This window comes from Xyrauchen texanus, chromosome 37 (genome assembly GCF_025860055.1).
Source record: "Xyrauchen texanus isolate HMW12.3.18 chromosome 37, RBS_HiC_50CHRs, whole genome shotgun sequence".
In the NCBI taxonomy this organism is placed as follows: Eukaryota; Metazoa; Chordata; class Actinopteri; order Cypriniformes; family Catostomidae; genus Xyrauchen; species Xyrauchen texanus.
The window spans coordinates 12,516,347-12,541,615 of record NC_068312.1 but is presented as its reverse complement, the minus strand read 5'-3'; the positions used below and the strand labels follow the sequence as shown (position 1 = coordinate 12,541,615).

The following is a 25,269-nucleotide window of genomic DNA, read 5'->3' as shown; positions in this document are numbered from 1 at the left end:
TTCAATGCATTTAGGGGTGTGGTCCTGGTCAAGACAATCTCCTGAACTCCAAACTGAATGTCAGAATGGGAAAGAAAGGTGATTTAAGCAATTTTGAGCGTGGCATGGTTGTTGGTGCCAGACGGGCCGGTCTGAGTATTTCACAATCTGCTCATTTACTGGGATTTTCACGCACAACCATTTCTAGGGTTTACAAAGAATGGTGTGAAAAGGGAAAAATATCCAGTATGCGGCAGTCCTGTGGGCGGAAAATGCCTTGTTGATGCTAGAGGTCAGAGGAGAATGGGCCGACTGATTCAAGCTGATAGAAGAGCAACTTTGCCTGAAATAATCACTCGTTACAACCGAGGTATGCAGCAAAGCATTTGTGAAGCCACAACACGCACAACCTTGAGGCGGATGGGCTACAACAGCCCAAGACCCCACCGGGTACCACTCATCTCCACTACAAGTAGGAAAAAGAGGCTACAATTTGCAAGAGCTCACCAAAATTGGACAGTTGAAGACTGGAAAAATGTAGCCTGGTCTGATGAGTCTCGATTTCTGTTGAGACATTCAGATGATAGAGTCAGAATTTGGCGTAAACAGAATGAGAACATGGATCCATCATGCCTTGTTACCACTGTGCAGGCTGGTGGTGGTGGTGTAATGGTGTGGGGGATGTTTTCTTGGCACACTTTAGGCCCCTTAGTGCCAATTGGGCATCGTTTAAATGCCACGGCCTACCTGAGCATTGTTTCTGACCATGTCCATCCCTTTATGGCCACCATGTACCCATCCTCTGATGGCTACTTCCAGCAGGATAATGCACCATGTCACAAAGCTCGAATCATTTCAAATTGGTTTCTTGAACATGACAATGAGTTCACTGAACTAAAATGTCCCCCACAGTCACCAGATCTCAACCCAATAGAGCATCTTTGGGATGTGGTGGAACGGGAGCTTCGTGCCCTGGATGTGCATCCCACAAATCTCCATCAACTGCAAGATGCTATCCTATCAATATGGGCCAACATTTCTAAAGAATGCTTTCAGCACCTTGTTGAATCAATGCCACGTAGAATTAAGGCAGTTCTGAAGGCGAAAGGGGGTCAAACACAGTATTAGTATGGTGTTCCTAATAATCCTTTAGGTGAGTGTATATATATATGTAACATTTATTGCATTTGATTGGCACACATTTGATTACACGCACATGTAATCATTGCTAAAACTACTTGCTTTTTACATAAAGTGAATGACAGCATTTCTCATCACAATAACAGAATGACCCTATAATGATTCATTTCATACAACAATTGTGTTTGTACATTGTATAACTAGTATTAGTATTCCTACTACTTAGTATTACTAATTTATAATTTGATTTTATTCTATAGGTAATTATGCAATTTACCAAAGGAGAACAAGATTCATAGAAAAGAATACAAGCAGAAATTATGCTTTATCCAGCATTGTTTTATTTACTGTACAAATACAATTATTTTCATCATTGGTGTTTTTCCTTTACCACAGATATCTTTTTGCACTGCAATATTAGGCCATCCTGTTTTAACCAACTGAGCAAACTTTACAAAATAACTGCAAAGACAAATCAATGCTTCATTTAAGAGCAAAAAACATGGATAAAAACATAGTTAAGGCACATCATTAGGAAAGCACATAAAATACTGCATGTGCACTGGAATTATACAGAGTAAAAATACTGATAAATTACCACAGATCTGTGAGTCTATTGAAAATAAAAAAGAAAGAGGTAATAATTCTTGAATAATCAATTGACCATGAGCACATCCTGTCTGGTCTTTAAACTGATGATTCCTGACTGTGGGAGTGCCTTCCTGATAACCGCAAACAGTTTAGGTCTAGTTCAAAACAGTGCAATGTCACATAAGTGATTTACATAAGTATAAATATGCTTTGAAGATAGATTTTGTTAAACATAAAACTCCAAACAAAAATGTAAATGCGCCATTCTCTAGAGTTATTCTATACCTGGAATGTTGGATTAAAATGCATCTTATTTTTTAAAGAAATGTACATCAGCAACATCGCATTAGGCATTTACAACAAATCACAAGATGTTTTGTAAAATTGCACACTAACAATCTTGCAACGCTCTGTGTTGTTTATGGACAGAATATGGTACTAAAAGAGTTCTGTGATCAGTATTTATTATCCTAATAGTACCAAGTACCAAAAAAATAGAAGACCAAACTTCAAAAATCCAAACAACTGCATGGTCCACATGCTTGGAAATAATATTTTCAGTGCAATAATATACTGACAATGTGAGAGAAGTGTCTTGATGTCAACCTGATGCTTTGGTTTCCCACTCCTACAAAGATAAACAGAGGAAAAGGTTAAAGGTCATATTGACATTTACCATGAATTGAAGTCTCTGGCTCGATCATGTCAGTTGTGGCTCTTGTTAAGTTAATCATGGGCTTGTGAAGTCCTTCCTGAAAACATCCCATTACAAAGCAGCATTCAAAAAGATGTATTTCAATTTGTAGGAAACTTCCATTAAATGATCTACAATATATATATATATATATATATATATATATATATATATATATATATATATATATATATTTTAAATTTAATATAATAAAAAAAATTACACAAATCAATTTGATTGAATTTTGTTATGAAATTCAAAATGTGTAAATCTTTAAAATAGGCTAAAATATTTATTGAGTGTAGAAAATGGACCCTCATAAATGACTGAACTGAAATGCTTGAAACAGCATCTTATATACATATGATGCTGTTGAAATTTGGCAAGGTAACTTATAAGGCAGTATCATTTTGTTTACTGTTTAGAACAGTCCGGAGAATGTCTACATGCCTGCAATGTCTAGGTAGTCAGCTCAGTATGGGGTTGAAACTTTGAAATATTAAGTCAATATCTTCTTTTTCATAATACAACTCTTCATTATTGCTCAAGTGACTTTGTATTGTTTAGGCTTGACTAGGAGTTGATCTATTAAGTAATTGGGTATCCCAATAAGCTCTGTCAAATTCCTGTGGGAGTCATGTTGAAGGAACCTTACCTTCCTCCTTTGAAAGACCCTGTCATGCTCAATAAACAGGGCAGATGGCACTTTCTTTAGTGTGTTTTTTGCTGAGGCAGTTCTTCTTAAGAGTGGAGTCAGGAACCCTCCCTTTAAAGACAGAAAGAGGAGAGTGGGTGAGTGCTAAACACTTTGTGTTAACTATATTTCCTTGTATAGGGCTTACTCGAATATTGTGAACTATCCTAAATGATTCAAACAAGAGTGACTGTCATTGCTGGTTTTAAAGGAATAGTTCAACCCAAAATGAAAATTCTCTCATCATTTACTCACCCTCATGCCATCCCAGATGTGTATGACTTCCTTTCATCTGCTGAACTAAATTGAAGTTTTTTAGAAGAATATTTAAGTGATGTTGGTCCATACAACATATACAACAAGTGAATGGGTGCTAACATTTTGAAGCTCCAAAAATCACATAAGTCAGCATTAAAATCAACCATAAGACTCCAGTGGTTAAATCAATATCTTCAGAAGTGATATAATAGGTGTGAGTGAGAAACAGATCAATATTTAAGTCCTTTTTCACTATAAATTCTCCCCCCTGCTCAGTCAATCTCCACTTTAACTTTCACTTTCACATTCTTCTTTTGTGTTTTTGGTGATTCACATTCTTCATGCACATCACCACCTATTGAGCAGGGTGAATAATTTGTAGCAAAAAAAGGACTTAAATATTGTTTCTCACCAACACCATCATATCACTTCTGAAGGCATAGATTTAACCACTGGAGTCATATGGAGCTTAAACATTTTGGCACCCATTCACTTGCTTTGTATGGACCTACAGAGCTGAAATATTCTTCTAAAAATCTGAATTTGTCATCTGGGATGAAATGAGGGTGAGTAAATGATGAGAGAATTTTCATTTTTGGGTGAACTATCCCTTTAAAGCAATGGTTTAGTATTATCCTTTTCTAATATTGTCCACACAGTGGAGTTCTCCAGGAAGACCACTCATCATTGCTTGGTGAGCAGTTTGTAATGGAGGGTTACAGCAGCTCTTTTCTGAGCAGTATTGTCTAGTCCTCTGGGAGAAAACTGCTCCTAAATCAACCCATAGTAATTACTGAAATGCCAAACAGCAGCAAATACCATACAAAGACCAATCACAAATCTTTTTTTCTTTTAAAATTAACAAAACAAAAAACAAACAGCCAATATTAATAATGGCCGAATGCTGGATGTTCTATTTCTTTAAATAAAATACTACGTCACAGAAAACCAAATGAACACATCATTGTCCCATGTCTTTGGCTGATCAGTAGCTGATCTAGAGCAGGGTTCTCCAATTAGATTTTACCAAGGGCCAAATTCTGTCAACAATACAAAGTTAAGTGAGTATTAAAAGAGTCAAGCATAAATATTCTTACACCTACAAAATACATGTGCAAATATAAATAGGATAAATATTTATGAAACGCCACTCTTTACTCATCTCACTCACATAAAAACACAGATTATATACTCCTCAGAATGTATCAACACCATGGAGAAAGGACATAATGAAACAGTTATGCCAAATGAAGTAAATAAATGCTTTAACAGTGTTCAATATACACTGATCAGCCACAACAATAAAATCACCTGCCTAATATTGTGTAGGTCCCCCTTGTGATGCAAAACAGCACTGTGGCAGGGTGGAGGGCGGTGCCGGGTCGTGATCATACACTCCCGGGTTTCGGCACCATTGTAAAGGGATCAATGGAAAGGAGGAGGCGAGAACCGGCTTGATGATACAAATAATATTTTAATGAGAAACACACATGACGGTCATGTCCGTAAACTATCTCTCTCTTGTCGCACCACTGTCTGCCATCGGCCTTTATCCCTCTCCAAGGCTTAATTAGCCTGAAAAGGGACCGGGTGTGTATGATCACAACCCGGCTCCGCCCTCCGTCCTGCCACAAGCACCAATCCGCATCTCAGAATAGAATTCAGAGATTATATTCTGCTCACTACAATTGTACAGAGCAGTTATCTGAGTTACTGTAGACTTTCTCAGTTCAAAACAATCTGGCCATTTTCTGTTGACCTCTCTCATCAACAAGATATTTTCCATCTGCAGAACTGCCGCTCACTGGATGTTTTCTGTTTTTGGCACCATTCAGCGTAACTTCTGGAGACTGTTGTGTGTGAAAATCCCAGGAGATCATCAGTTATAGAAATACTCAAACCAGCCCGTCTGGCACCAACAATCATCCATACAATTACAGTCAGGTCCATAAATATTGGGACATCGACACAATTCTAATCTTTTTGGCTCTATACACCACCACAATGGATTTGAAATTAAACAAACAAGATGCGCTTTAACTGCAGACTTTCAGCTTTAATTTGAGGGTATTTACATCCAAATCAGGTGAACGGTGTAGGAATATGAACAGTTTGTATATGTGTCTCCCACTTTTTAAGGGACCAAAAGTAATGGGACAATTGGCTGCTCAGCTGTTCCATGGCCAGGTGTGTGTTATTCCCTCATTATCCCATTTACAAGGAGCAGATAAAAGGTCCAGAGTTCATTTCAAGTGTGCTATTTGCATTTGGAATCTGTTGCTGTCAACTCTCAATATGAGATCCAAAGAGCTGTCACTATCAGTGAAGCAAGCCATCATTAGGCTGAAAAATCAGAGAGATAGCAAAAACATTAGGTGTGGCCAAATCAACTGTTTGGAACATTCTTAAAAAGAAAGAACGCACCGGTGAGCTCAGCAACACCAAAAGACCCGGAAGACCACGGAAAACAACTGTGGTGGATGACCGAAGAATTCTTTCCCTGGTGAAGAAAACACCCTTCACATCTGTTGGCCAGATCAAGAACACTCTCCAGGAGGTAGGTGTATGTGTGTCAAAGTCAACAATCAAGAGAAGACTTCACCAGCGTGAATATAGAGGGTTCACCACAAGATGTAAACCATTGGTGAGCCTCACAAACAGGAAGGCCATTAGAGTTTGCCAAACAACATCTAAAAAAGCCTTTACAGTTCTGGAACAACATCCTATGGGCAGATGAGACAAAGATCAACTTGTACCAGAGTGATGGGAAGAGAAGAGTATGGAGAAGGAAAGGAACTGCTCATGATCCAAAGCATACCACCTCATCAGTGAAGCATGGTGGTGGTAGTGACATGGCGTGGGCATGTATGGCTGCCAATGGAACTGGTTCTCTTGTATTTATTGATGATGTGACTGCTGACAAAAGCAGCAGGATGAATTCTGAAGTGTTTCGGGCAATATTATCTGCTCATATTCAGCCAAATGCTTCAGAACTCATTGGACGGCGCTTCACAGTACAGATGGACAATGACACAAAGCATACTGCGAAAGCAACCAAAGGGTTTTTTAAGGGAAAGAAGTGGAATGTTATGCAATGGCCAAGTCAATCACCTGACCTGAATCCGATTGAGCATGCATTTCACTTACTGAAGACAAAACTGAAGGGAAAATGCCCCAAGAACAAGCAGGAACTGAAGACAGTTGCAGTAGAGGCCTGGCAGAGCATCACCAGGGATGAAAACCAGCATCTGGTGATGTCTATGCGTTCCAGACTTCAGGCTGTATTTGACTGCAAAGGATTTGCAACCAAGTATTAAAAAGTGAAAGTTTGATTTATGATTGTTAATCTGCCGCCATTGGTGTATGAGTGTGTGTGTGAATGGGTGATTGGGAAACAGTGTAAAGCGCTTTGGTAACCTCTAAGGTTAAAAAAAAAGCGCTATATAAGTGCGGACAAAAAAAATAAAAAATAAATCTGTCCCATTACTTTTGGTCCTTTAAAAAGTGGGAGGCACATATACAAACTGTTTTAATCCCTACAGCGTTCACCTGATTTGGATGTAAATACCCTCAAATTAAAGCTGAAAGTCTGCAGTTAGTCATTTCAAATCCATTGTGGTGGTGTATAGAGCCAAAAAGATTAGAATTGTGTCGATGTCCCAATATTTATGGACCTGACTGTATCTAATCAGCCAATAGTGTGGCAGCAGTGCAGTGCATAAAATCATGCAGATCAGGGTCATGAGCTTCAGTTAATGTTCACATCAACCATCAGAATGGGGAAAAAATGTGATCTCAGTGATTTGGACCATGGCATGATTGTTGGTGCTGAGATGTGGGTTGGCACTCTTTTGATGACATGAGGGGGACCTACACAATATTAGGCAGGTGGTTTTAATGTTGTGGCTGATAGGTGTATTACTCTCTAACAGCTGGCATGAGACTAGTATAAATGTTTGTAGAAGAGCAACAGCGCCGCCTACTCTACAGGGGTGAAATGAAAGAAAATTTCATTTTTATTTTTTATGCATTCTGTGTGTATAGACCTTTTGAGTATACCGTTGTTCACATATGGTAATCTCTCAGTACCATGGCATGTATCATAGTACCAAGGTATTATCACTATACTATGGTACCACCCCTTTTTTGTAAGGTAGATTTCAATATTTTAACAGTCAGTTTGTGACAGTACGAAGGAGGGCTGTTACCTGTGCTCGTTCAGTGCAGAAAGCGAGGGACCGTCTGAAGGAGTTTTGTTTAGCTGGCTTTGTCCCCACACTGACAAGGTTAACCTCTGACCCTGCCCGCAAGTGCACATGTCTCTTTCCTGTCAGGTCCAGTTTCTGCACACTCCTCTCGATCTCAAACACTTTCGTACCTTAGAACATAAACACACCCAGTTATATGATATCTTTAATTTCACAGTCATCACCTCCACAAATTCCTACAAAAAAGTAGTGTCAGAGGCTTTGTTCTGTATGGAATACTAGTGTACTGCATACTGTGGAGTATGCACTGGATAGTGCCTACTATTCCATTAAAAAAAAGTATGTGAAAGTAGAATGTAAAGTAATATTATACACTGTAGTCACATGACATTTGCATTTACCACCTGATTACACACATTGTGTGGCTTCCACATTTTGGAATTTTATTATTTTTATTTTTTGCATTTTCAATCTTGGCAGTGCAATCAGATAATGAATCAAGACAAATTGCAGCAGATATTACAAATGTTTCACTCATCACACTAGAAACGGAAGGTCAAGTTGAGCACAATGCATTGAAGGATACAGTACACAGCATAGTATACTGCAAATTTTGGCAAATGTAAAGATATTCTACGCATCCAGATAATGTGCATTTTACATAATGCAGGTCATGCATACTATATATAGCAGACATAGTAAAAGTAGTATGGTGGTAATATAGTAATAACATGATAATATTCCCCCTCTTTTCGAGGTCTTCATGTTTTTGAGGAAGTGTATGCCCTTCACTTTTCTACTTTTCACCCACACTTAATCTCCTCCATGAGAACAGCGTGCACTGGAAAGTTGGGTTCAAAAAGAAAACATGATATTCTCATGGTTTTGACTGAAGAATCTTAAAAGAATGTGTGTGCATGTAACCACAACCATGAGAGAGAAAAAAAAGGGCTAGCCGCCGCAGATCTCTTCCAAAATTGAAGCGTGGAAAAGTGTTCCGCTCCTTTCCAGAAACACAAGTCTTAAAGCTCACCTCTCATGCCGTATAACACACACAACACAATAACACTTTGCCCTCTAGTTGAGCGCAAAGTCACTTTTGCAAATTAAAGTCACTAAACTGGCAGTTAAATATTAGTTCAGTCAAAAAAGATATGATTCCAAACCTGTATGACTTTCTGTCTTCTCTGGAACACAAAAGGCAAAGTTTACAGAATAGTACTGGTCCTTTTATTCATGCAACTCCAATAAATGGGGACTGAGGCTTTCAAGCTTCAAAAAGAACACAAAAGTAACATAAAAGTATCACAAAACAGGTCAATTCAACTTGTGTGCCATAATCCAAGTCTTATAAAGTCAATGGGTTGTTTGCGTGAGGAAGAGGACTACAATTTAAGTTGTTAATCACTGATACTCTTCCCCAGTGTGAACTGAATCCACTGATTCATTAAAAAGCTCAAAAGAAAGATTTGTTTATAAATAAGACATTGCTACTTCTCTCATGAACTCTCATTAACGTGCCCATTAATGAGACCAAAGGTGGATGATTTTCAGTGAATAACGACATACATTTTGTCTGTTCCTCACGCTATTGTATGGCTAAGGGAATTCATATGGACCACTTTTCTGACACTTTGTGATTATTATTTTTTTTGGTCATTTTGGAGCTTGACAGCTCCAGACTCATTCACGTTCTATCCATTAAAAAGACTCCAGGATATTCTTAACATTTTTTATAGTTTGCATGTTCACAGAAGAAATAAAAAATCATATGGGTTTGGAACGACATGAGATAATAATAATGACATTATTTAAATTTTTGGGTGAACTACAACCCCTTTTAGTAAATGAAAATCTTAAAACTGAGAGTCCTACAGAGAATGCTACACCACTTTTTGATATTTGTTAACATACATTTAGTTTTGCACTCCTCTTTGTGGTTAATGTTTCCATGATAGATATGATCAAACATCTCCACCGGCTGCCACCACACATGCTTGGCACAGATGGCATTTTCTGCAAAATCGTATTTGACAAACCTGATGAGAAAAACAGCACTCTAAAATGTTCCATAATCATGATCTAATAAATCAAAGTCCACAGAAGCACCACATAATGTTAATCTACGCAAAATTACCCATGCCTACAAAACAGGATCTACACAAGGATTTGAAAAACCCCTCCTCCATATAAAATGTTCCTTCCTTAATCTCAATCTTAATCTCTGCATCTTGAACATTCCCGGTTAATGTACCATTGAAACATGCAACAAGAAGTTTGCATTCTGCACAAAATGATGCTTTGGAACCTTATGCAAATCCCATAAACCGACAACATGGAAACTTGTGCTTCAAGCAACAGCATCAGCCACCATATAATTATTTAGCACTGTCCAAATTAAAAGCAGATGCCTCTGAATTGTCAGGCGTTTGCCATAGAATCCGTAAAAATGGAGTAATGGTTTGGGAAAACCATATATACAGTATGTCTTAATCATATGCTTTGTGCACACATGGGAAAATAGGCCTGCGCTTGGTCACACCAAACTCTTTATCTCAGTGATTTGGTAGTGCAAGTGAGGTTTCTTTACCTTTCTCACACACACACACACACACACACACACACACACACACACACACACACACACACACACACACCTTTATATTCTATCCCCTAAACCTAACCCTACCCCTAAACCTAACCCTCACAGAAAACTTTCTGCATTTTTACATTTTCAAAAAACATAATTTAGTATGATTTATAAGCTGTTTTCCTCATGGGGACCGACAAAATGTCCCCACAAGGTCAAAAATTTCGGGTTTTACTATCCTTATGGGGACATTTGGTCCCCACAAAGTGATAAATACACACACACACACACACACACACACACACACACACACACACACACACACACACACACAAATAACTTCCTTAATCAGTATTATTGTCTTATTTTCCAGTACAAATATCAAAAAACAATTGCACAACAAAATTTTGTAAGATAAGACTTGTTTTCAGATTATATATCATGAATTTACTTCCATTGTTAAGATATTTTAGATAAGGGAGTATAAATATGTTTACTGGAAACTGGAAAAATAACGATTAAGAAAATAACTTTTTGCAGTGCGCACACAAAAACACACTGTAATGTGCTAGTTGTGCCACTTAGAAACCATTGACCTTGATCTGATGGCAGCATTGAATCAGAAGTGACTCATTGTTTTTGTACTGTAAGGATGTACAACATGGGTACAAATAGAGAAGTCAACAAACAGGAGTTGTGTGTCTGTCACTTTACTGACCAATCACATTACTGTGTTCTCATAACTCAAACATGTTTAAGAGAGAATAATGAGCTGGTAAGACTGATTATATGTGATGATGTAGAACTGCTTTAGGCAATGAGGTTAGAATAGATAGGAGATTCCCATGAAAGTAAAAGCAGTTTTAAAATTAGATTTACAACCAAGTTGGTGACAAAGTGAGAAAGGGCCAGGCACTGAGAGCAGAAAATGGTAGGACTATAAATGTACAGTATATTTTACATTTAATATGTTTCCTTTATTTAAAAAAAGTGCAACTCAGGATTAGGGACTGAGGCAATATGACTGACTCACTGTGGTTGCTGAAGATTTCATTATTGCTGTAGTTGGCAGAATCCTTGGATGACACCAACTCTCCATTTCTACCAGTGTAGGATTTCTGAAACTGAAAAATGGATGCAACAGCTGTATAAGTTAGAAGTAATGCTAATTTGTGAGAATGGCAATGTGCATTCATAGAACATGCAAAAAATGTCCATAAATTCAAATAAAACTATTTAAATTCAACATGAAATAAAAATTGACGCTATACACTATGAACAATTTATCTGTGCACGTTATTCCAATGATTACATTCCAGAATCTTAAATCAAACATGTAATAACTCCAATACTTCTGAAAGAATGACTATTCGGTCGACGTCATCAAGCTCTATTATTTTTCATCCCCTCCAATCATTTAATAAAGAGTTGACTTTTTACAATCCAATTCATTTCAGATGGATGAAGACCAGTCTTAAATTTTCTTAATTAAAAATCGTGTTTCACTTGTAAAAACATCAAATTATGGAACTAAAATGGAATGCAACTGCCATTTCATGTTGGCTTCAAAGGAATGTTCTGGAATAAACACAATCCAACATCTATGGGAGGCTGTTCATTACCACCGAAAATATCTTAGAATGCCCCACATCTTGTAAAACTAAACAAAAATGCATTGATAATAATGCTCTTAGAATGAAAGTCTATGGGGCAAATCTACAACTGAGTTTGATCCAAAATATTCCTTTATATTCTTTTTTTTGTTTCAGCTACAGAGTGCTGATTAAGGAATTAAAAATGCTTCTTTACCACACAAAATTCATAACAAGAGATTAGAAAGTAATAGCTAGTGCCTTTAACTTAACTAAAAAACAACACTGTCAGCCCAAACCACACAATTAACATTTATTTTCAATCTGGTTGTATAGGTTACAGCCTCAATGCACCATTCATTCTTTAATGCTCTTTTAGGACCATACCATGTGCTCTAGTATGGATGAGTTTGAATAGATGGGCTGAGTGTGAACTGCACCGCAGAGCTGCTGAAAGGGGTCATCCATGTACATGTTTGAGGTGGGGAACCTGCGGCTTTTCAGACCACTGAAGAACAGAGGAAACAGAAGAATGGAAAGAGGATGAGGAAAGAATGTGAGTATTTGTGTGTGTGTGTGTCGACTTTAGTGATTCATGGTTGGTTCATGGAATGCTGGCAGCAAATAAACAGCAGACTGTGTGAGCGGGTGTGTACATGCGTAGCAACAGTTTGGGGAAAAATTTGTCCCCAGAAGTAATCTTAATTTCACAAAACGTTTTGGCATGTTCTGATTTGGAACAACATCCATACATAATTTAAGTAATGCTTTTTAAATTGAAAATGTAAGAGTTAGGGCATGGGTTATGGTTAGTCAATATTTATTGAAATTAGCTTTATATAGAAAATATAGAAGTCTATGGTGTGTCCCCATTTAGAAAGTAAACGTTGTGTGTGTACCTCAGTGACTCGTGGCTGCTGTGTTCATATGGAGAGGCAGCTGCAGTGGAACTCCCATCCTGCAGGAGTTGAACCCACTGTTCTTTATCATCTGCACAACTGGCCTGCACGTACAGAGCAAACATTAAAATCTAAGTCATTGAAAACAATCTGAGAACAGTAAAGAAACAACATGCAATTGAACTAAAGGGTGGAATAAGCTGATCTCAAATCAGCCATTTCTGTGGATCAAAACCGTACCTCCAGTACAGCCACTTGGTCTCCATGCTGCATGATGGTAATGCGGTAAGCATGTGCTGTATCCGGGCCGGGTCGGACCTCACTCCCTCTGAGCTGAACCGTGTACTGAGGTGTCTCCTCTGATGCCTCATCCCGACACATCTTCAGAATGCCCTCGTCCACCCGACACCACAGACTTTGCCACTGACAGTTCATCAAAACATTAAGGAAGGCCGCTGAGGAGGGAGGATAGAGAGGCAAGTGATTATTCTGAATTATTCACACATTCATACACATGACCATTGATCAACAACCAATTAATTACCAGGGTATTACTATGTTCCCTTTCAAGTCGGTCACTTCGACACTGCGTCAGTTGCTGACGCCATGGAAGAGCTCCTCCCAGGAGTGACAATCTCTCAAACCCTTTACAATCACGCCAATCTATTGGCAGATTGCACTTGGCACTTCGCCCCAGATGCCCACATCATCGCGGGCATATAATCCGGAGCGCAACGCCATTTGATCAGGATTTTTTTTCAGGGTCACGATCAGGGCTCGAATTGGTGGGGGAATGCAAGATGATGCCATCCCGCTTGTTGAAAAAACAAACAAACAAAAAAAAACCAAAAAAAACCGGTGAAACCACCCCCAATGTAAAAACATCCCTCCTTACCTTCCCCTTTAGATCAATTGTCATGCATTAATTTGAAATATATGTGCCAATAAAATATTTTAATTATCTAAGTATGATAAATAATAACAGACTTTAAGACAATCAGCCAAACAACTGAATATTTCAAAGAGCTTTGAGGTAATAAGCGCAGATTTGACATGTTTGGGGTTCCCAGATATCAAGAGATGTGATTCCCCAACAGAGATTTACACTTACAGTACACAGTTACACTGTGTGTATTGCTTATTTGGTGCAATCTGGCAACCATGATCATGCAAGCTCTCTCCCCACTAGTGCCGGTATTGTTCTGAAAACACCAGTAAAGGGTTGACATGTCCCACCCAATATGAACATGCAAGTTTTTGTCAGTTTCACACTTAAAAAATGTCTAAAAGAACAGTTCAAGGAAAACTGTTGACTTTTTAAAAACAGAATACAAGGTTAGATATTGCAATGACAGTGACTTTAAAACATAACACCAATGTTACAGCATGTACATGTATTTAACTCAAAACATGCTCATGTTTTTGTCCCTAAAATGCCTTTGTGTGTAAAACTACATTCTTACGCACTGTTGAAGCATCCTGCAAAGAAACAACCCAAGCCTCTGTTACAAGCTTGATTATTAGAGTAGAAAAGATGCATATGTGTGACTGTGAGCAAGCGGGATTGACAGAAAGAACCTTTTCATGATCTTTTTTTTTTTAACAAAATTAATCATAAAAATACTATAACATATTATGGCCAACCTTACAAATTAAACAATTACTGCATTACCTCCTTTTTATCATCATGGAGTGGTTACAACAGCTTATTTTTCTGATATCTGTAGGATTATACATGCAGAAAAATTGCAGCAACATGATTTGAATCTAGGAAAACCCAACCTTTGCAATCCTGGAATTCTTCAATGTCATAAATTAATGGCCAGGCATCAAAATTGGTCAGAAAGGCCCCTCAGCATGACCTTCTGAACTTCCACACAGAGTTAAAGCAGACTTTTCTTTGAAAGGTTTCCAAAAGACCATCAGATTTGCACGAATAAAATATTTAATGTTAATCCAGGAATATTTTACAGTCACAGCACTTTACCGATTTAACCTTCTAAAATGTACAGAATGCATTTAAATACACGATTTATACAATACCTAGTCTTGCTAGGTAATTCTGGCAATTGCTTTGAACTGTGGTAACTTGTATAACTGACAAATGAATGATTATAGCCTGATGTACCTAAAATGTGTGTAATGTTTTATCCATGTTGTATAACCAAGGAATTAACGAGTATGATTTGCAACCAGGGACTTTCATGTTTTGTTACCTACACTTATAATATTCATGAAAGAATGTCAAATTTGGTAAGCAACGGCTTGCTTGGTTACATAGAGGAAGCTGATGACAATGAATATCATGTCTCTTGTACCATTTTCAAGATATAAAAGTTCATGATTAAATATGCACTATTTTTGAGCAGGAGATTTGTAAGACTCCGAAACAAAGGACCATAAAATCAACTGTCGGAAAGGACAGCCCAGTCAACCATGTGACTTTGAAAAGTCACTTCTGATTGGTGCAGGACACTTTTGGGGATGCGGCCAACTTCAGTTAAAATGTTTCCAAACAGGAAGAACACGCTCTTCCCTGCTCTCCTCTCTTTCTCTTCTCTTGTCTCTTCTTCTGACCACTGCACTCTCTGCTCTGACTCTTCCCTCATAGTCTTCTCTGGATCTCTTCGGAACCAGATCCATGCTATGTGAGGTCCAAGGAAGCTCGGGACTCGAAGTCCCGAGGAAGCCTCTCACTCTCTACGGTTACACACCCAACAGGAGTCACGTAACCTCCATGAGAAGGCCTCGTTTCGAAGCCAACCTCATCATTCTTACAGACAATAACTATCCGATCTTACAGAGGTCCAAATCATCTACAAAAATGAACTTTCTACCAAGAGCCAAGAAACAAGCAACACAAAGAATGTAAGGAAACACCACGATATGCAAGTCAATTTCCAGTATTGTGCTCAAAGTGCTGGTGTAGTAGTTGAATACTTTGGGTAATCTGATAGCAAATCGATGTAGACTCAAATAAGGATAAATGGTTCTTAAGGCATTGTCAACAGACTCCCTTAAGTTCATTTTCACTGTATTGATCATTTATTTCACATTCTGTCACTACTTACCAACCTGTTTCATGTATATATGTGTTAGATTAGATTTATGTTTAGAATAGCAATAAAGTTTGTCTGTATTCAAAGATGATTTGACTGTGGTATATTTTGATAAATAATCTCATCCCTGTTTCTAATTCTATTTCTCTTCAAAGCTGTAAGTAAATACGTGTGATATTATTTTCAATAAACCATGAGAATAATATGACTTTAATAAGTGAATTAATCATAATTCACTTATTAAAGCTAATTCCTTACAGTAGAAATTGTGAACGGATACGAGACATTGTATTACGATTTTAATGGTGGAGAATTTATTCAGACAAATAATCTAGTTATTTGTCATTTACAATGGTTGTCGAACATGACTAATTTCCTTATACATTGCATTACCTAATAATGTAATAATTATCTATAATGGCATGAGAATGAGGGTACTTTAATGGTTCCCTTCTAAATTTAGCATACCAAATACCCTACATACCATATGGAGTCCATTCATAGATCATCGATCTGCATTCTGCAGAAAGCAGATCCTTTATAGATTATGTGTGGAGCCGTTGACAGCTGCAGTCAGTGACTTATACTATAATGCACACAATAAACATAAAAATAAAAGAAAATACAACTGAAAACACAGACAAACCATTTACAACAGTAAACATTAATGAATTTATTTACTACATATTCCATCAGTCAAAACAAAATGTTTTTATTTATGTGGAGCTTATAAGAATAATATCAGAACATGGCAATGATGTCATGGTATGCAGAAGTCCCTTTTATGTGGCCTGTGAGGAATGCATGATATAATAACTTGTAATGTCCATATTTGGTATGACAAATCATAAAAGTTAGACATAATTTATGTTGGGGGGTCACGTGACGCCATGCGAGGATCGGATGTGTGAGCGGCGAGATCTGCACACTTTGCTAGTTTTAAAAATGTAATGACATAAACCGGTGAGATGCGATACACTCTGTTCCATAACTGTTCTAGGAGGACAATATGTTAAAGAATTCAAAATCCTCAGGCTCTGGAGACATTAAAAGACACTTACGTGCTCAAGCGGACGCCACTGAGCAGGCCGCAAGCCTGGGAGTCGATTTAGTTGGAGAAGTGCGGGAAATGCGGTGAGAGAATAGTCGTTGCTGACTTGTAGGATCTTGCTGTGATCCGTCGATCGATCACTGCCATGGAGGTGAAATTCACTGAGGTGGTTACAAGAGTAGGGGATGTTCGGGAAACAGATTGATTATCTGAAGTCATCGGAGAGGGAATTATCTTCTAATCCCCTAGAGACAAAGGTAAGATCTATTTTTTCTAATATGTCAAAATGTAAAATGTTAATGAGTGGATTGTCTCTCTCCACATGAAATGTGAATGGGTTGGGGAAACCCATTAAAAAAAGGAATAAGAAATATGATATAGCGTTTCTTCAAAAATGCATCTTTCCCCGCAGGAAGCTGAAAAATGTGGGAAGATATGAGGTGGACATGTTTTCTGGCTGAAGTAAGAGCAGGGGAGTCATTACATTGATAAATAAACATCTACAATTGAAATGTCTCAAGCAGCTTACAGATAAATTAGGAAGAGTCATTATTGTTTTAACAGAAATTCAGGCCTCAAGTCTTTTGGTTAATATTTACACACCTGTAAATGACACGCTGATGATCAGGACTTGTTTAGAGATCTTGAAGGGATGTTGCATGCCGCTGGCACCCCTCATGAAATAATAATGGGAGGAAACTTTAATCTTTTGATGGACTCAGTCATTGATCATAGTGAAGCAAAAATGTGCAAGCCCCCTTGATGCATATCAAAATTAACTAAATCAATTTGGAATAAAATACCCAAATACTTAATGCCCTGTTTGGGCCACTGGAAGGCACCTGGCTGGAAAGCCGTTACCGGGCAGTACGCTGTCAGAATCAAAGCTTTGGATTTAGACCAATGAACTCTGTATTCTGAGAACTGATAAAGGAATTGATAATTCTGTGGAAGCAAGGCATAGATCTAGTAAGGTCAGAGACAAATAATAAAATATAATCTGCGTAAAGCAAAAGCTTATGCGACACACCTTCCGCCACCACCCTTGGAAAATCATCATCCTTTCTTATGCTAATGTATAAACACCACCTGATCTAAATGTATAAGAGATATCATAACTTTACTTAATAGGTTAGCCAACATTTTTGACAATATTTTAACGTCTAACTGGAACAAGGAAATTGGACAGTAACTCTTACACTTGCTTGGATCTTTGTCCTTTTATCAATTAGACTGATCCGGCTTGAGTCATGGCTGACAGAACTTTCCATTCTTTAATGATTCCATATCAAATTCTAGCAAGAATGGAGCCAGTTCTGTAGCATAAGAGCTAAAAAAAAGTCAATGGCAAAATGGCCATCTGGACCCAGAGCCTTGCCTGTAGGCAAGGCCTTAATTACCTCACCAGACTCCTACAAGATTATCTCAGAATCAAGATAATTATTTTGCTCAGCTGACAGTTTAGGGAGTTCTAATGGTTCCACAAAGTCTCTAATATCCTCTTCAGTAGACAAAAATGTGGAACTATAAAGATCAAGATAGAATTCTTTAAAAGCATTATTAATATATCAGTGGCCGAGGTTAATATTTCACCACTAGCAGATTTCATTGAGGGAATGATAGAAAAGACTCTCTCTGTTTTATATATCGAGCCAGACGTTTTCCTGCTTTGTCCCCCTACTCAAAGTATGTCTGTCTTGCAATCGGTGATCTGATCTGTATTTCAATCGGGTCAATTCTCTGAGGCAGTTAGACGACATTCGGCACTTCAGCTCTGCCTCTGCACTTTTAAAATTCCCTTCCATATCCACAAGTTCTTGTGCTTTGGATTTTCTGTGAAAGCAGCATACGGTATAATCCAACCCCTAAGAACCACCTAAAGTGCCTCCCAAGCCACACCCACAGAGGATACGGAGGACCAGTTGGTCTCCATATAGACACTGATTTCAGCCTTTTTATATGTAAAGCATTATCTGAATGGTCCTGCATTAACTTTTTATAAATCTGAGATACATGTTTTTATTTGATATTTGATGTTCAGTAATATTTATCATGTATTGCTCGATATTTGTTGGAGAGTTTTTAATTATGTCCCAATCAATATGGTTTGTAATGTAATGTCTCAGTTGTAGGTATCTAAATATGTCACAAGGTCACAAGGTTTAAATCAATCTCAGAGAGGGTGAATGATAATATAACCTCAGTTTTGAAAATCTGATTAATTGTTATCCGGTTCTTCTCTGCTAATTTTTTAAATGTAGAGTCTCACACAGAGGGGATGAAATCTGGGTTGCCTCGCGATGGTCATCACTTGTAAGAGAGCAACTGCCCCTCTTATTTTCTTCAGGACTATAGTCCAAATCTTCAGGGCGTGTTGCAACCAAGTATTTATTATCCTAATTAAAAATATTTTTGGGGACTTCAAATCCATAAACGGTAATACTGCCAGGGAATTCTCAGAGATCGAACTCTGCGCAATATCAAACCATCCTGTCTCCCTATCGTTACTGATCCATGCCACCAACGGCCGAAGTTGAGCAGCCCAATAGTAATGCATCATGTCAGGAAGGCTCAGACCACACTTATCATTGCCAGTCTTTTTTTTCTCCCCAATTAGGAATGCCCAATTCCCAATGGCAGCGTAGTGACTCACCTCAATTAGAGTGGCAGAGGAAGAATCTCAGTTGCCTCTGCATCTGAGACAGTCAACCTTATTTGACAGTTGTATTACGTGGCTTGTTAAGCGTGCTACTGTGGAGAAATAGTGCATGTGGAGGCTTCAGCCATCCACCGTGACATACACGCACAACTCACCACGCGCCCCACCGAGAGTGACCCACATTATGGCGACAACGAGGAGGTTACCCCATGTGACTCTACCCTCCCTAGTAACCGGGCTAATTTGGCTGCTTAGGAGGCCTGGCAGGAGTCACTAAGCATGCCCTGGATTCAAACTCACCAACTCCAGGGGTGGAATTCAGCAACTTGCTGAGCTACCCAGGCCCCATCCTTGCCAGTCTTAAAATATTTTGAGTTTAATTCTTGGTCTTTTATTTTGCCAAATAAATTTCTATTTTAATTTATCTAAAGTACGTAACATAGAGATTGGGACCTGTACTGGAATAGACTGAGATTGGAAGAGGAGTCTAGGAAGTGCATTCATTCATATGGTCTCAACCCTGCCAAACATAGATATGGGTAGTATTTCCCATCTGGTCAGATCCTTTTTAATAACCTCTATGAGTCTTATATAGTTCGCTGAGTACAGGTGTGATATTGTGGTATCTGAAGCCTTGGCTCGGCCATCTAAAAAAATGCTTCATTATTTAGTTGGGGTGGGGATCCTCTGCATCTAGAACATATTATATATAGTTGAAGACAAAATTATTAGCCCCCTATGAAATATTTAGTTATTTTTCAAATAATTCCCAAGTGCTGTTTAATGTTGCAAAGATTTTTTTCAACAAAGCATTTCTAAACATAATAGTTTATTTAGGCAACTTAAAGTGTTTATAATCAAATAGAAACAAAATTATAACCAAGAATAAAAAAAATCTACAGGTCAAAATGATTAGCCCTCTGATGTTAATGGTCAATAGTGTATCCCTTTTGCTTGATAACAGCCTTTAGTTGTTTGTTGTAGTTCTCAACAAGTTTTAGGTATTTATTACTTCACTAGTCGTTTTGCAAGATACTAATCCTCAGTTTGAAATGCAACTTAAAGGTTTGGGGGATTAATTAGGTTAATTAGGCAAGTTAGGTTAATTAGGCAAGTAATTGGATAACAGTGGTTGGTTCCGTAGCCAACCAAACAGATAATTTCTTAACAGGGCTAATAATATTGATCTTAGCATATATTTTTTTATTTTTTTTAAATAATAATTTTATTCCAGGCAAATTAAAATAAATAAGGCTTTCTCCAGAGGAAAAATATAAGAAGAAATACGGTGTTAAAATCCCCTTGCTCTGTTAAACATCACTTGGGAAATATTTGAAAAAGAATTTAAATTTCATAGGGGGGCAAATAATTTTGTCTTCAACTGTATCTTACATGGGGGGATTACCTCATTTGTATAAACCTTATAGAATTCCCCCAGAAACCCATCCACCCCTGGGGACTTGTTATTTTTAAGTTTAAGGATAGCATCTTTTCTTTTCGTTATTTGGGAAGGTTAGCTCCTTCACTTCTTCTTCTGTTAATCTATTCATTTTAACTGAGTTAAGAAAGTAGTGATTTTGTCCTTCTTATCTATTAGTTCTTGGCCTTCATATAATTTCTTATAGTATACTGCAAAAGCAAGCTTTGTCCTTAGGTTGTGTTAACAAAGCTGTAGTGTCCAGGTGACTGATCTTAGAAATTGTTCTGCTAGCTTGAGAGATGATTTCTTTTTGACACTGACATAATACATTTTGTAAAGTTAATTTATGTGTTTGATGTACCCGTGTGCTGTTTATTACTTCTCAGAATGCACACAAAGACTAACACAATAAACATACTAAAAAACATTTAAAAAAAATGGTACCACAAAGAAACGAATGCATGAAAGAAAATGCATATGCATTCCATTTTTAGGTAAATATAAAGTATGCAATGGTAGAAGCCAGTATCCTAAAAACAATTTTAGTTGGTAATCAGAGTGCACTAGTGAAAAACTTTCTTGTTTGAAGGTTTCCCTTTTAAGTTGTTGGTGGAGACGCATGAAATCGACATCTACACATGGGTTTAATCACTGAGCTCACGTTTTCAATAACAAAACGTTATAACAATTCTCGTCAGTTGTAAAACATAACCACTTGGAGGGATTTAACAAGTCTATCTAATTGCCAACCAAACTTTTCATCTTTCCCAAAATCTTGTTAACATATTTTTCATGAACACAATGGCTTTTTTGTGTTCATAAAAAATACATGCTATCTGCTTCCGTAAACTCAGAATAACAAAAAGTTCACCAGACTATTTACAAACCAAACTTCTGAGTTCATTGCTGTGGCTGTCAACCTGGTGTCAAAGGTGACAATCAAATCTCACAGGAATCCGTTGACAGACAATGACTCAGTGTAGAAAACACCCAGCCAGTGTCCAGAGCGGCATGCAGTGAATTTAGCCAATAATGAATGAGACCAAAACACTAGGGAGTACAATAGCATAGTTGTGCTAATAGCTGTGCTAGCACAGATGCAATGTATGCTGCCCATTCCTACATAAAGGGTTATAAAGTGTAAGCAAGCAGTATATTTTTTTAAGCGTAAAATAGCATTAAGCTGGTCGCACACTGGATAAGAAATGCCGCATCATAGGTAGGACAACACACAAGTATCGTACACGGAGTATGTTGTGAATAGAGGTGGCAGTATAATACAGTGAATTTCCACCTTCTTTAAGAATAAACAAAGTGACGTCGCTGAGTATACATGTAGGTGTATGGAAAAACAAAAACAGTACAACTGCACAAACAGAAAGATTAGAAAAGGTGATGTTTTTTATGTGGTGTGTTACCTTGTATAGGCTTTTTTCAAGCTGTCAAACCACAAAAAGACAAATTTGTTACTTACAAATTGCCTATACACCATATAACTTCTAGCCAAAATGTAAAAAAATATTTGTCCCCATAACGATTTGGCTTCAATTTAATAGAAAACTATGTGAGTGACGCTGTTGGTGAATGCTGAACTGTGGCGCTAACATAGGAACATTCATAGAAAACAATGGTTTTGACTTTTACGACGTTGTGTGTTGTCCCCCAGACATGTCTGGTGCGCGACCGCCTTTAGGTTACGGAATAACAAGAAAGGAGAGTGGAATATACTGGTGCTGTTTGAAGTCAACATGGAATCCAAATTGACCCTATTTTTGATCTGCTATTTGCAACTGCATTTGTTTTTGTTCCAGACTGGGCAACTGTTCACTGTCCATATGACTGTCTATATGATTTTTGTTGTTACTGTTCTTTATTGTGAAGCATCCTTGAGCTCTGGAAAAGTGCTATATAATTATATATAACATATTATTATTATTATTATTATCATTCTTAATATAGAAATATGAAATGTAAAAATCTACTTAATGAAATTCTATTAACATTGACCCATAGTGTTTTGGTACAAATTATATCCATGTTGAAGGTTTGAAAGTTTCATAGGGAGTGTTTGCTCACCTCGGTCTCTGTCTTTGATTTCCACACTGCTAACAGCAGATGGAAGACCAGAGAGTTTCTCTTCATCTGAATCTGTATGGAGGACTGTACTTGACTGTGTGAGAGAAAGAGAGAGAGAGAGAATGAATAACCATATGAATGAATAAACCGTGAGCATGAAATGTTCTTCAACACAAGTAAGGTGTTCCTTACTCAACTAAATAGCTTAAAGCTACACTATGTAAGATTTTTTTGGTTACAATTAACAAAAGTTCATTATTGAGTGAGTACATAAAAAGCCCTGTCCTTGTCTTACGCCGATTCACTACGATAAGCCTACAATATTGATTCTTAGGCATACGTCATATTGAAATCACAGGCGTACATCATTCATCCTTGCTTGTTTACATCATGTCCATAAGCTCAGAAAGAAGGTCCGGCTGTGTCGTGACTCATTTTTCGGGGAAGCGGGCAGCAAGTGCAACAGCTGGTTTTTAACTGTTTGGCAAAGTTGTTTACCTGCTATAATGCTTGGATATGTTTTCTAGTAGAGATGTTGAAGCTTATATTGGTTGTCATGCTTTAATGAATTGAACATTACTCATGTGCTATAATTTTTCCAGTGAAGTTACTGTAACATGTTGACTAATAGTCATGATTTCAGAGATTTTAGAACATGGCTGCAGTTTTGAGATTCCCAAAATGTGTGCGCCGCTGTTTTCTTCTGCAATCATTTTCTACTAAAGTCACAGAAATACACAAGTTGTTGTCAATTTCCAATTGTCCTTTTAGCAGAAAAATGTAAAGTTAGTATTATTATTTTTATTTATTTGTTTGCATGACTAAGACTTAATGGTCTAAACGTTGCACGCGTAAGCCAATAAAGTATTTTAGAAGAAATAAATACATGTGCTAAACCTTGCCAAAGGTACAAGGTTGTTTCCCTTAAATGTATGCTCATCTCAAATTGTGTATTATGTACCAATTTTATAGCACAGTAATGCATATTAATTTGCTCAGAGTGTAATCATCTCTCTATTACAGCTTTACTTCTAAATACACGATTAAACATTAATTATTGCATATTATTTTCAGAATCAGAATCAGCTTTATTGCCAGGTATGCTTACACATACAAGGAATTTATCTTGGTGACACGAGCTATCAGTGCACAACAATTTTCCACAGCAACAAAAGATAATAATAAGAAAAATATACATACATACATACATACATACACACACACACACACACATACATACATCTATGTACATGTATATATATATATACATATATATATATATATATATATATATATATATATATACACACTCACATAAAGGATTATTAGGAACACCTGTTCAATTTCTCATTAATGCAATTATCTAAAATCAACCAATCACATGGCAGTTGCTTCAATGCATTTAGGGGTGTGGTCCTGGTCAAGACAATCTCCTGAACTCCAAACTGAATGTCAGAATGGGAAAGAAAGGTGATTTAAGCAATTTTGATCGTGGCATGGTTGTTGGTGCCAGACGGGCCGGTCTGAGTATTTCACAATCTGCTCAGTTACTGGGATTTTCATGCACAACCATTTCTAGGGTTTACAAAGAATGGTGTGAAAAGAGAAAAACATCCAGTATGCGGCAGTCCTGTGGGCGAAAATGCCTTGTTGATGCTAGAGGTCAGAGGAGAATGGGCCGACTGATTCCAGCTGATAGAAGAGCAACTTTGCCTGAAATAACCACTCGTTACAACCGAGGTATGCAGCAAAGCATTTGTGAAGCCACAACACGCACAACCTTGAGGCGGATGGGCTACAACAGCAGAAGACCCCACCAGGTACCACTCATCTCCACTACAAATAGGAAAAAGAGGCTATAATTTGCAAGAGCTCCCCAAAATTGGACAGCTGAAGACTGAAAAAATGTTGCCTGGTCTGATGAGTCTCGATTTCTGTTGAGACATTCAGATGGTAGAGTCAGAATTTGGCGTAAACAGAATGAGAACATGGATCCATCATGCCTTGTTACCGCTGTGCAGGCTGGTGTTGGTGGTGTAATGGTGTGGGGGATGTTTTCTTGGCACACTTTAGGCCCCTTAGTGCCAATTGGGCATCGTTTAATTGCCACGGCCTACCTGAGCATTGTTTCTGACCATGTCCATCCCTTTATGGCCACCATGTACCCATCCTCTGATGGCTACTTCCAGCAGGATAATGCACCATGTCACAAAGCTCGAATCATTTCAAATTGGTTTCTTGAACATGACAATGAGTTCACTGTACTAAAATGGCCCCCACAGTCACCAGATCTCAACCCAATAGAGCATCTTTGGGATGTGGTGGAATGGGAGCTTCGTGCCCTGGATGTGCATCCCAC

General features: G+C 37.8%; 1 protein-coding gene across 3 annotated transcripts in view; it reads right to left on the bottom strand.

Annotated features, from left to right (window-relative positions):
- Nucleotides 1-1,453: 1,453 nt before the first annotated feature.
- Nucleotides 1,454-25,269, bottom strand: part of si:dkey-220o5.5 (actin filament-associated protein 1-like 2) — a 57,330-nt gene continuing 33,514 nt past the window's right edge. For 2 of the 3 annotated variants that reach the window (XM_052107979.1, XM_052107980.1), the window contains exons 8-15: nt 22,911-23,004; nt 12,886-13,100; nt 12,646-12,749; nt 12,134-12,254; nt 11,188-11,278; nt 7,565-7,734; nt 3,060-3,170; nt 1,454-2,338 (exon numbers count right to left, since the gene is read on the bottom strand). In XM_052107979.1, coding sequence (XP_051963939.1) covers nt 2,312-2,338; nt 3,060-3,170; nt 7,565-7,734; nt 11,188-11,278; nt 12,134-12,254; nt 12,646-12,749; nt 12,886-13,100; nt 22,911-23,004 — 933 coding nt within the window. In that variant the 3' untranslated portion in view covers nt 1,454-2,311. Of the gene's footprint in view, nt 2,339-3,059; nt 3,171-7,564; nt 7,735-7,760; nt 9,581-11,187; nt 11,279-12,133; nt 12,255-12,645; nt 12,750-12,885; nt 13,101-22,910; nt 23,005-25,269 lie in introns of those variants that run through there. The other variant, XM_052107981.1, reaches the window with a different exon arrangement.